This window comes from Alosa alosa, chromosome 5, assembly GCF_017589495.1.
Source record: "Alosa alosa isolate M-15738 ecotype Scorff River chromosome 5, AALO_Geno_1.1, whole genome shotgun sequence".
Lineage (NCBI taxonomy): Eukaryota > Metazoa > Chordata > Actinopteri > Clupeiformes > Clupeidae > Alosa > Alosa alosa.
This window is the reverse complement of record NC_063193.1, coordinates 20,677,921-20,691,112: the sequence shown is the minus strand read 5'-3', so window position 1 is coordinate 20,691,112 and position 13,192 is coordinate 20,677,921. Positions and strand designations below refer to the sequence as shown.

The following is a 13,192-nucleotide window of genomic DNA, read 5'->3' as shown; positions in this document are numbered from 1 at the left end:
GATCAATTCAAGTCAGCTCTTAAAAAAAGTCTCACTTGGTCTTGCCCTCCCCATCTCTTCCCCATTTTTTCTCTCTCTCTCTCTTTCTCTCTCTCTCTTTCTCTACTCTAATGATTCATTACTCAGCAGTATGCCCCACTTTTTTAAACAAATGAGGTAGAGTGGACAGAGGCCGCTGGTGAGGGGCCTGCAAAGGAATAGTGCCCTTTGTGCTCGGACACCACACACTGCTGTTTGGCTACTCACAAGACCTTATATTGACCAGCAGTCTGCTTGTTTTAATCCAAAATGGGTCAAACTAAGCAAAGACGAGCTTGAGTGGGAGGGAAGTTCCCAAGTGGCCACTCTGGCATTATGGGAGAGTTGTTGACCCTACAAAGATTGCTACAAAGTTAATACAGAAAAATTCCAGTGGAAGGCCATTTTTTTAATCTACTAAAAAGGGACAGTTTCCCAGGGTGTGAACGCATGAGTGCACATGGTCCTCTTTCACATAGCATTACTGCAGCAGACCACCTTGTATTGTTTCTCTAAAACCATATGACCACTCCATGACACATGTCAAGATGGATTACATAATGTGCTCAGTCAACAAAAGCAAATGGTTTCTGTGGGAATCATTTTAAAAATGTTTCGGGAATTCCCCAAACAGTAACTGCTTCGTATCAGTCTGTCTTTCAAAATCATCAACATGGATGTTCATTGTAAATAAGAGTGAACTGAACAAAGATGGAGAGGCAACAAAAAGCATGTGCATGTCCATGTAGGTTCACCACTTCAGGGAACCTCTCATGGAATAAGATAGAAAGCATACATGGTTTTTAACTCTTAACTCTTTAAGTATTTGGATGATCTATTCCAATCCACTCTGTAATGCTTCCCCATTACTGACTTGGTCAAATGTCATGTGGTGCTGACCAAAGAGACCACACAGGCCACCATGTGCTGCGACAAATGGCGTTTGTTTCACAAATGGGCAAAGTAATAACAATACAACCCACACAAGCTAAACAGCCTAATCATCTAACCAAGTGCTCAGCATTTGGCTATTCACACTCTTACACGGATGGTTTGGTGATCAATGCAGCATTTTAGGGGTCTAAGACATAGCATCATGATTAATGATGCATTTCTGCCAGAGACATCTGTAGCTCCAGACTTCAGATCTGTCTGTCAATTAGCATTGTGTTACAGAAAAGATCTCACTTCCTGGATGAAGAACAGTGGGCTTTGGCATAGGAGTGGCAAAATCACTTAGCACCTTCACCATAGATTGTGCCATTACAGTGGTTGACTCCCGATCGTTACCAAAAACACTTTCCTTTTAGGCCTCAGTAGGGTCTGATGGGGCAGGGCAATAGCCGAGCCTGGGGTGATGGGTGCTTTTTACGCTGTCTCTCCAGGGATTAAGATGCTAAATCATTCTGAGCAGGAAAAGAAAACACAACTGGGGGTTGCTGTGGAAGGGACTTTGGGGAGGTTGAGGGGTGGGGGTGGTTCACGACAAAGGCCTGTAAAGGGGGAGGGGGTGTAGAAATGGCACCCCTTTACCTCACACAATACTATATTTCCCCTCATTGTCCTGCCATTCCTACACTTAGTTGGAAATGGACCAAACCAACCACCAAACCAAAATCACCTTTAGTTGTGAGCCCAAGCTGCAAGGTCTCATCCACTGACTCACCAGAATGTCACTACATCCTGGAACTATCGTGTATAGGCCTCTCTCTGCATCCTTCCACAGGTTCTGCTGTCGGTCAAGGAGCTAAAGTTAGCATTCACACGATAATCATGTTATCCATTCAGCGTTAGTCTTTGGCAGTCTAATGAGAATATCATTTAAAAACTGGGATGGGATGGGGTGGGGTTGGGGGCAAGAGGGTGGGGTTGGGGGTTGGTGGTGGTGGTGTTGGCTGGAGGGGAGACACAGGGGCCAAATGGGATGGTGTGGCTGGGAGGCATGCCTGGACCTTACTCTAAAAAAGGGCCACAGGGAGCAGGTGCGCATGTTAATGAGCGACTGGCAGCTGCTATCCATAGCACGCTCCCTCTCCCCACCCTCCTCCTCCCTCCATGCCCCCTTCAGCACACCCTGCCCTCCCTCCTCAAATAGACACACAAACACACACACTCTCTGTCTCCCTCACACACACACACACTCAGAAGATAGAGTGTGTGTGTGTGTGTGTGTGTGTGTGTGTACGTGTGTGTGTGTTGGGGGGGTGGCAGCTGAAAGGCGTCCCCTACCGCGGTGCAGCGTGGGGAGGCAGCATGAGTAGACCCATTGTTCCACGCGCCATTCATGGCTGACCGCGGGTCGAGCGCCTCCAAGCTGATAGTTGTGCATTCAGCTGTTAAACCTCCTCTTCTCTCTTCTCCTCTCTCTCTCTCTCTCTCTCTGACTCAATCTCTCTCACCCACTCCATGCCTTTTGCTTTTCAGCTCACACTTCTAGCACCTTCCTCCATCTGAACGTTATTTTCACTTTCACGTTTTTGGATGACACACCTCTAAAGACCAATACAGCCCCACTCACACTCCATTTTTCACCTTGATTAAACTCTTCTCCCCTAATAGAGACTCCAAAGTCCAGGCTCATTAGAAATAGTTTGTTTAGTTAAGTTACCTTATTCCTGTAGTAAATCTTGATAAAAACAAATTGGGAATTCCTTACTATGTAACACCTGTAGATAAAGGTGAGTGTGTGTGTATACTCTCTAATGCTTTGATTACATTGTCTATTGCGAAATATGTAGCACAGAGAATTTCAGTAGTTTTAGTAGCTTTGACACGTCTGTGGTGCTAAACAAAATTATTGAAGAGAGGGGTTCCTGTTATGTGGGTGAATTTTGTGTTCAAAAAGCTTACTCAGTTTTTTGTCAGTTGTTTTATTTTGATACAGTTGTATTCTTTGACCAGTGATTTTAATCTCATTTACCTTTTGAACCCTGGTGTTTTGGAGTCTAGTCATTTAAATTTCCAAAGCCATTTACAACTGCTAGCCTGGGAACAAAGCACCTGATGTTTACTGTCCCTCGGTTTCCTCAAAAGATGAAAGCAACCTTAATAACATTCCTGAAGGGAGAGCTTTCACAGCAGCCCCCTTTAATAACCCTTCACAAGGGCCAACAGACAAGCAGGGGAAGCCTGAAATAAAGGAAATTAGCCTGAGTTTTATGTCTCTAGGCCTGAGAGGTCTCTGGGAGTCAGCTCCTGCCACGGCAGAATGCTGCAATTTGGAAAAAAAAAAAAAAAAAGTCACCCTATCTGCACGTCTCTATACAGACAGCCTGCAAGCACATTTAACATGACTGTGCGAGAAATCACACCAGCTTTGAGAATGGGCTCGTGTCTAGCCCAGCCAGGCAAATAGTAACACTTCTCATGCGGGCATCAAATGTAAACACAGGAGGCAGGCAGCCCAGCCAGCCAGCCAGCCTCCTCGTGGTGCTTTCGGCAAGCAAGCAATAAGGTTACGCAGAGAGTCAACGCCAGCCTGCTGCCCAGAGAATGCCGCCAGTTTGCCCCCTCACTTGGCACACAACCGTCAAATAATCCATTAGGGTTGATTTAGACTGAGACGAGCAGACACACACTAGGGGTCAACTGTGACTGCCAAAACATTTATAGGGAAAAAAAACAAAAACACTAAAGAATGGTCGATTTGTTTTTTCAAAATCAGCACATATAATACCCCTGTGAATTTAGCCAAGTGCTTATGACATAATTTAATCCATTCATGAGATACCATGAGACAACAAAACAATGTAAATCTCTCACAAGCACAAGCCCAACAGATGATACACACTACAGTTTAACCCTAAAACGTAAGGCCTATTGTCACAGTCATGATATCATCATCATCATCAGGTCAACTCTGTTTTCCACTGGTGCTTCCCTTTGTCCACCCTATTTTGCCCACTGTTGGGATTCCTCCCTACAAAAGACACCAGTAGCCCGTGGCAACAGGCTTGAGCCAGTGTAGTAATGTGTGCTGGGACACAGCAGATGTTTTCTTGACACCTGACCCTTGGCCAGATGAGTCACAGCCACCACCCCCACCCCGCCCAAGTCACTCAGTCTGCCATCTGCCACCAACAAGTCACCCAATAAAGGGCCTCTTTCAGAGAAATGAATCTCTCTCTCCCTCTCTCTCTCTCTCTGGCTTTCTGCTGCTATCTGGAGGTGAGGTGAGACAGGGGTCTCAAAGGACAAAGGGAAGCACCATCCACAAGCTAAAAAGCCACTAGAGTCAAATGTATGAGGTGCTATCTGTTGCAGTATTTACATGTGTGAACCCCCCAAAAGAATAATCCTTGTAACATTTTCAGCCCGTTTGACAGTAAAGTTGTCTGGCCTTTCAGTTTTTCCACCATACTTATGTCCCCTCCTCTCTCCCTTTCTCTCCTCAGTACTTGTACAGTACAGTGAGATCCTATAGAAAAACTTAGAAACCCCCAGGAGGACTGGGTCTGGTCTTAAAGGAAGAATTCCCACCATCCCTCCTCTCTCTCTCTGTACGGAATCCCTACCAGAGGCCCACATCTGTTTGTTTGCATTTGTCCCTTCCTTTTTATGTGTCCCCTCAACCCCAATCCCAAATGGGGAGCCCATGTTCCACCAGGTCCCCCGTGTCCCGAGGCCTCCTACATCCTGTCTGGTCTGATGAGAACAGCTCCTGGTGGCTTTACGGGCCTGGGAACCAGGTAAGTGTTTTCAGGTGTTTGGAAATCGGCAGTACTTTCTGTCTGGTATTGTGGATGTGAGGGGATAACAAGCAGTCCCCCCCCCAACATCTCCTTGACTCATGAGGTCACTTAGTTTAACTGATCAATTTCAGGTGCTGCACCCTAAAGGGATGGATTTCAAGCTGGCTGAGATAAACTTAGAAGCTAGCTGCTTAGAAAAGTCGACATAATGGAAACCCTAGTTACACACAGCTACTGTCCGTTTTTGTAGGTCTTTGTATAACTAAAAGCATCCAGCCTCTCCCAAAACCTCTGTTTTATTAAACAAATGCAACAGAAAGAAAGACCAGTCAACTCAAAGAAATACATGGTGGGACTAAAGGTACTCAGTCTAGTAAAAGTCCAAATCAAATGTGGCACATGTTCTGCAGCCAGGTCTTGAAGTAACACCTGCCACTTTAACACATGTTCCCTCTCTTTACAGCTCAGTGGTCCAAGACACACACACACACACACACACACAAACAAACGTTTCAGGCTCACTACTAGTCAAGCATGACCGAGTGTTATACATTACACAGCCCTTATTTTTAATAAATAAAGGTGGAGGGATTTCTCAATGTTTTCAATGAGTTTAAATGTGCACTAGCCTGATATTGACACACTACTATCCACCCACAATCAATTCATTCATTGACAATCCTTTTCATCCAGGCCCCAGTGTGCTTGCCAAGTGAGAGAGTAGCCCAGCATCCTTTTTCTTAACCATGGGCTTTCTGTCCTCATATGATCGGAGACAGCACCTTCTCTTCCTCTGACTTCAGAGAGCTCATTTCCTGTCTCTCAAAGAAGAGGGAAGCAGAGCATACCTCACCTCCCCTCCACAACAAACAATGGGGGCATTGAGGAGGCCATCCTCTCTCTGCTGCACATGGACTAGCCTTCCCACTATAGAGCTTTTTACAGTAGTTCCAGTCTTCACAAAATCTCACCCAAATTAGAGGTCTTTTGCCATCGAGTGCCTCTGCTGGGAGTTTGGAGGATAAATGCATCTAACTTTGATATTATGACTTCACAGCCTCTAAACAAAACAAAAAAAAAATAAAAAAAAAAGTTAAATTATTACACAACTTCAGAGCTTTCTCACACCACCTGCTCAGTCTCAGCGAAACATCTCTTGATTTCGTTGTGAAAAATTCAACAGTCAGACGTCTGGACTCTGCTATGCATCTGTGACCGAGAAGATCCTCCCATCAGCCTCTAAAAGTCAAGTCTCCTTGACTTAGCCTGCTGCAGCATTACGGTCACATGCCTCGCTGTATCAAGGAGTTTGACAGGCATAAAATTTGCTGAAGGAAAGCAGGTGAACTTTCAGCCACTTGACATCTATCATCGTCCTACATCTTGGGCTCTAAGCCTCTAGAGTCCAACTGGCCAGTGTCAATCTAGCGCCCTTGGAATCCATCGCTGGTTGCCAGGCCCAAGGCGCTCGTAGACATGTCAGACTCAGTTGTTTGGCTTGGTACCCGGGGAGCCTTGGAGATAATCAATCCCTGGCTCTGGCTGCGCCTCATTCTCAGCTGCAGATATGCGAGATGGCATCCTTGGCATGGCATGTCAAGTAGAGACAGCGGTGTCCTTCACCACCGCCAGTGCCAGGCTATTTCAGTGAGCGAGTGAGTGACAGCTGACACAAAGGCACCTCGCGTAAACAGAGCTGTTTTTCACTAGAGTCTAGAGAGGTGTGTCCAACCGGCGAAACGTCATGGGGGACGGCACACGCTTAATTGACTTGTTAACTTGTCTAATGAGTGAGACGTGTGCATCCTAAATTCCACTAATAGAGTCTTCTGAACATGTGACAGCACTGAGTTCTTCTCTAGGCACTGGGCCTATGATGACAACCACGCACAAGGCCTACCACGCCACCAAAACAGTCTGAAAGTGTGATCTTCAATATGAAACCTGCCATCATGAATAGAACTGACTTTCCATCACTTCATGGGCAAAGTCACCTAAACACTCATGGACCATGACTCAACCACTAAAATTAGTGAAGTAGCAGGAGGAAGACTCCAGGCTAGGAGAGCACAGCGTGTTGCACCAAGAGAACATATGGCCAAACCGAATGTCACTCCCTAAAACTTCAAAGAGCTCTTGTTGTCATGGATACAAGGTGAAATGCCTACTCTGAATATGCCTACTCTGTTTTCTGTCTGATCAGAGCACGATTGATGTCATGTCCAGCTAGTTACAGCGGCCACTTGTGACTTGGACATAGATAGGTCTGTCTTATTTTGGACAGCAGACATGGTATTTTATGCTTTTAAAGCATTACAACCACATGATTTTACAGCCTTGGGATGAACACCACTAATACTAGCAAAAAATGTGCAAAGGCCATATAGATGACATGTCAGTGGTCACATTTATGGGTTAGACAACATAAACCTATGTCGAAGTTAAAGTTATTGAAAATAAATCAAGTCAACACTGCGGTACAAACTTCATGTGTACTTCATGCCACCATTTGTTTTACCACAGGGATGTCGGCCCAACCAACCACAGAGGTACAAGTTGAGTAGTTACGAGGTCACAGCAATACTGCCCGAGGAAACAACCGGTGGCTACATAACTGGGAGCTTAATGGCGGAGGAAGTCCAATGAAACAGGACACCATGCTTGGTGTGACTTAAATCCAAGTGAGTGAGAAACATTTAAGAGGCAAATGCTAACTTCAAGTGACCAGAAATAGACCTGTGAGGACTAATATATATATATATCTATCAATGGAAAGTGGGGTGATAACATCTGCTTCAACTAAAAATACTGATGTAGTTAGACCAATGTGAGACTTTATCCTAATGACTTTGGCGTTGGAAAAAGAGAAGACACACGCTTATTGTTAGAGATGATCCATAAACAAAGACACAAACAAAATATGATATTAAGGTCCTTGCCAAAACATTTCCAGACAAGCAGCTGGAGTTTTGGTCAGTCCTCTTTGTTACCGAGGAAACAATACATGAAAGAGTGGACAGAGAGTGTCATCGAGTGTCCCGGGCCCGGACTCTCTGCTCATCGTATCTCCATGTTTAATTGGATGAGTCTGAGGACATGCCGGCACAATGCGGCCCTTTGTACCCCGACTGTGGCACGCTGGCTGCCAGTGGAGAATTAAGATGTGGCCCCCGGCCAGAGTGGCTCCCTGCATTAGCCCGCCTGCCTGCCTGCCTCAGGAGAGGCCAAAAAGAACAAGGCCTAACCCATTTCAGCTTTTATCTGTCCGCTCAAATCTCCAGTTTCTAAACTCATGTCGATTAAAAAAAAAAGAGACAAAGAGAGAAAAACAGTAAATAGACACTTCTGGTCTTGAATGGAAAGAGTGCAGAAACTTGATCCGCAACAGGTCTTTGTTAGAAGACTGAGGGATAAGAGGGACAGCAGGTGACTATAAATATTTTTAATCAAAGACACTTGTTGTTCAAATTTGTGAAGAGTCTGAACAAATGTGCCACGGTACAATTTGTTTGCCTCTCCCATTGCATATTTCTTGCAATTATGAAAACATCCAGTTTAATTACACTCCACTACCATCTGTCCTTCTCATGTAAATTGCAAGAGTGAATACCCATTGAAAACAGGACAAAACCCCAAGCCAGGGTTAGGGGTAAGGGGTGGGGGTCTGAGTATTCTGCGAAGCCTCACACAGATTAGTCACACAGAATTAATCTAGACTCGGGAACAATGGGCGTCGAGCTTCTGGCAAAGCCCAGCTGTCACTCCGTGAAAGAAAAGAGAAACAAGATTTAGGGCTTTGAACGTATCTGAGACTTCTGCTGCAGAAGTGGCTTGTATTCACCAACAGCAGGTCCAGAGGATGGGGAAAAAGTGTGACCTCTGACCAAAAACACCCATACACACACACGCACGCACGCGCACGCACACATACACACACCCCCCCCCCACCCCCACATGCACAATCAACGGTCCTGCCATTCATTCATTGGCTATGGCAAAGCTTTCTTTCGAAGAATGTGCATATGAAAGAAGAAAGCAGAATTCAAAACACAATACCACTGGTTGCCATGTTGGGGTAAACTTTAACATGCACTTGCAAAATCCCGGGCAAATTCATTAAAATTCTGATTTTTTAATGACTCCAAGTAGGCTGGATTCTCAGATAAAAAAATCAGAGAAAGTGTTCTTTCATTGAAGAGGATTTCTGTTCTGAGTCTTTCACTTACTTGCATTCTCTGCCATTAGGGGTGGGCTCACAGATGCCTCCATTCAGGCACACGTCAGGCCCAGTGCATCCTTGCCCTGCAAACACAAAACGGTTAGCATACATATGCATTCAACAAAAATAAATAAATAAATAACATAACATAACATAACATAACATAACATTTACAATTCCTCACACCAAACCAATCTCAAAATCTGTTCGGCAACTTCACAAAATATTCATGCACATACACACACACACACACAAAGGCCAAACCAAACGTATCGAAGAAAACAATACAAATGTTAATGTGAAAGTAAAACGCATAAGCATTGTTATTCAATCACAAAACGATTTGCAGTTTTCCAGGTGACATTAAGCTCTCAATCCAGCAGGAGTGAGACTTTGGTGTGATTACTGGCACCTTAAAGTGATGTTTGCGGGCAGTGGGACTTGACACCATCCTGGTACATGCATTCTTCCATCTGCAGCTGTTCCTAAGAATGTACTATATTTGGTAGATCCATGGAGACTATTTGCTTGAAACTTGATTCAAACACGCCTGCACAAGTCTGCTGAAGTTTTACAAATAAATCCTCGGTACATTTAGTCACTCAAAAGGAAGTGAACACTACTGTGCCGAGCCCATCCCTTATTCGAAAGTACGCTCTCACGCATAAAGAAAACAATAGTTGTTTAGGTAGGGTTATTGTTTTCAATCAGCATATAACCTATAGTCTCCACATATCTATGTAAAATCGTTAAGGGAAAGTAAATTGCGCACTGAAATGGAAACCTTGTCATTCCAATAAACTGTTATTTTAGAGGACCAAATATAATAGCCTACAGTTCTGACTAAAGTAGTTTTAAAGACATTTGTAAATGTCTGATAAAAACGCTCTACAAAACCGAATAAACGAACAAACAATTGCTGTGCTGTGCTACATCTAGAAAGATAAATCTGGTGCACATTCTGAGAAACATTCTATTTGGATGCTTCACATGCGCCAGTCTCGTGCAACAAGTGTCCTCATACAACCATCCTAACACACAGATTCACGTTAAGTTACTTTACACTTTGTCAATTGTCATACGATTTAGAAGTGTGATGGGTAACTTTACAAGTTGAACTAGCCTCTACATGATTACGTTATAACAAGTCAACAAAAATGTCAAAGAATCAGGCAAAGAGATGGTCCACAAAAGAACCTAGCTTGCTCTTACCTTTCGTTAGAGCTATCAATACGAGTAGAGTGGTTAGTTTCACAAGGAATCGATGCATTCCTCCTCGTCGGGTTTAAAAATTCTCTTTAATTCCACGTAGGGTTAACATAGATCCAATGTTATTTTTTCCTTCACAAAAGTCCAGAAAACGATTTAAGAATAATACAAAAATGTGAGCGTTTCTTTTGTCCCCACGAACTCCGTGCAGTGATGTGAACTCGTTGATTCTCCAACTGTGACTGCGACCCCCTGTTCACATCTCCATTCTCCGGTCCGCGTCTAGGGGCGTTCTCCTTCCGCACCACTACCTCTCCTAACTATTCATTTACTTTAGGCAACTTTCTGAAGTGGCAGTGGGAAAAACACGCCTACTGCTTAAAAACGTATCTCAACCAGTTTAAGTGGGATATGCAAGGTAATAATTTTGCCTACGAATTCAGACAGGTATGAAGAGTAGGCTAATTAATTTCATGGTATTCTGATAATATTCTAAAACGTGAAACGTGTAATTATGTTGTATACATCCTTTCTCCTTTATAGACATGTAACAGGATTTTGTAGTCCAACTGATTTTGGCTATAGGCTCATGTACAGTGTAGCCTAGGCTAATATGTTAATGTTTAACAGTTTCTCAAAGTTTTTTTCAGTTTGTTGTGCCTGGAGTGATTACATTTGCCTATTTGCATAGATATGAGATGATATTTGACTTATCACACACACACATACACACACAGACACCAAACCAAAACTTCATGACTCCAAAACATCAGATTGTTGTAGTTCTAACTAAGAAAATCTAAAATTCTTCAGCCTTTCCATCACAACCCATTTCCAACCTAATAAGCCATGTCATCAAAGTTAATTCAGATAGGCCTACAATCTGGGGGTAATTGTTGCCACACAATCCTGATCAGATTTTCCCATTACTGATAAGATAGCCGCTGACTAAGCCATAAAATCCAACTCTACTCCATCACCTGAAACAATGGTGGTAAGATCCTATTACAGTTTCTCAAATCTGACAGATGCCATACAAACACTATTGTAATTGGTTCAGTTTAAATTAGATTAACAGCATCTTGGTCGTTCATTAAAGTTGGTGCATTATATAGACTATATCATTGAAGAGCACGGGACCGTGAATACACTGCTTTCATTCCAGTGATTTCTTTGACACTGTACCTTTGAATCATTGCTATACTGCTGGAGGACTTAGGCCCTGCACCACAGGGGTGAGATCCATTACATTGCCCGTGTTTTGACCAGACAGTGATCCCATGCCAGCTTTTGATAGACAAGATTTTCCTCTGAATATGCATCTGCTGCCTATATTGTATTGCATTGTAAGCAAGTAAATGGCATCTCCCTGAATGATTCCCAAGCTGTCAGCACAGCACAGCCCCCCCCCCCCCATACATCCAGTGGTCTTGTTGTGACTGCACCCATTTTTAGCAGGACATGAGAACTTCCCACAGGCCTCAAAGATCAGGGCAAAACATGTCTAACCCCCTCAGGATTGGCCATTTATTTCCTGCGACTCCATTTAAGACGCTGATGTTATGTTCTGGTCACACACAGGATAGGGGACGACACTGCTACATTTCTCTCAGATCCCACAGACGTCAGTGGGAGCCTGTGCACAGCTTGTTATGACACATTGTACCTGTCGATAACGAGGCCGTGCAGATCAGTTAGAGAAAGATGTGGTGATAGAAATGTGGCACCGGTAGGAGAGCAAAATCTGGAAAAACAAATATATTCTAATAACAGTTTATTCATTTAAAGAGAGTAAATAGGCTTGGTAAGGTGAATTTGATTTAGGCTTTGGCTCTTCAGTGTAGTAGATAATACCCTATTCACTTAGCATTAGGGCTAAGTGGTGCAGATAGTAATTATATTGCAGCCACATCCAGGAACTTTTCAACCCACGGAGCTTAGCTGGTGTATATGTATATACATTCTGTGGTGAAATATTCACCAATAGTAAGTTTGAGACAGCCCACTTGTACGAAATGTTAAGTGAAGGTTTAAAGCATGACATTGCAGTTCCTGTACTTAAAATAATGGTCTCAAACTTATTTTGTTGCTACATTGATTCACAATACGAAGAATGTAGTCTCTGACATTTCTAATGCACACCCGGAACCCCTGGTATTGTAATGTTGTTGTTGCAGGAAGGAGCACTACCCTTTTCGCCAGTATTAAGATTCAAGATTCAAAAAGCTTTATTGTTGCCATGTTAGAAAATGTTCTTTTGATTGAAAGCAGAGTGTGTGTGATGTGTATGTATTACATTGGGAATGAAGGATTTGTTGAATAATGACTTTTTAGCCAGAGGCACTCTGAATCTTCCTCGAAATAGCACCAAATCTACACTGAGTACATTGAAAATTGACGAAAAGGTGGACAGTTTTAGGTTTTTAGGTGGACAGTTTGGCCACACTGATCTGCATCTGGATGTAATGCATGTGAACAAATATACGAGCAATATAGTCCCTATACTTCATCTCCTCAACAGTTGGCCCAGTCTACTTTAGTGGTAAAATATGATATCTGCTTGCAGTATTTCACACACAACCTTTCTCAAGGTCAAAGCCCACAACATCAGTGCAGCTTGAACAGGAATGGACAGTATTTATGATACATGTATTTAAAATACATATTTCAAATACAAAATAGTATTTTTGTAATTTGTATGTTATTGGGTTGAGTAAAATTGCTTTGTATTTTGTATCAAAATACTTTATAGGTGTGTATGTTTGTGAACAATGAATGTAGCCTCTGACTGGTGCTGACTTTTTTGCTGTGTTAATTTGCTGTGATCAGAATATTGAGATTCAGGAAAATGATCCCTGCAAGAGGAGTTCATGAGAACTTTAATCATTAGTTTATTAAGAACTTTAATCGTCCAAACAGAACACATGAAACCGGTTATGTGTTTGCCCGGCAACATTGCTGAAAACTTTGCTACATGTATCACCTATAAAGCACCACAAAGAAAAACTTATATTTATGCCCATTGGTGTTAATATAACACCATATAGCACTTACC

The 13,192-nt window shown here is 43.1% G+C and overlaps 1 protein-coding gene across 1 annotated transcript in view; it reads right to left on the bottom strand.

Moving 5' to 3' along the window:
- Window positions 1–10,404, bottom strand: part of notch1b (notch receptor 1b) — a 34,576-nt gene extending 24,172 nt beyond the window's left edge. The window contains 2 exon segments of the mRNA XM_048243233.1: window positions 8,936–9,011; window positions 10,141–10,404. Coding sequence (XP_048099190.1) covers window positions 8,936–9,011; window positions 10,141–10,198 — 134 coding nt within the window. The 5' untranslated portion in view covers window positions 10,199–10,404.
- Between the last annotated feature and the right edge of the window lie 2,788 nt (window positions 10,405–13,192).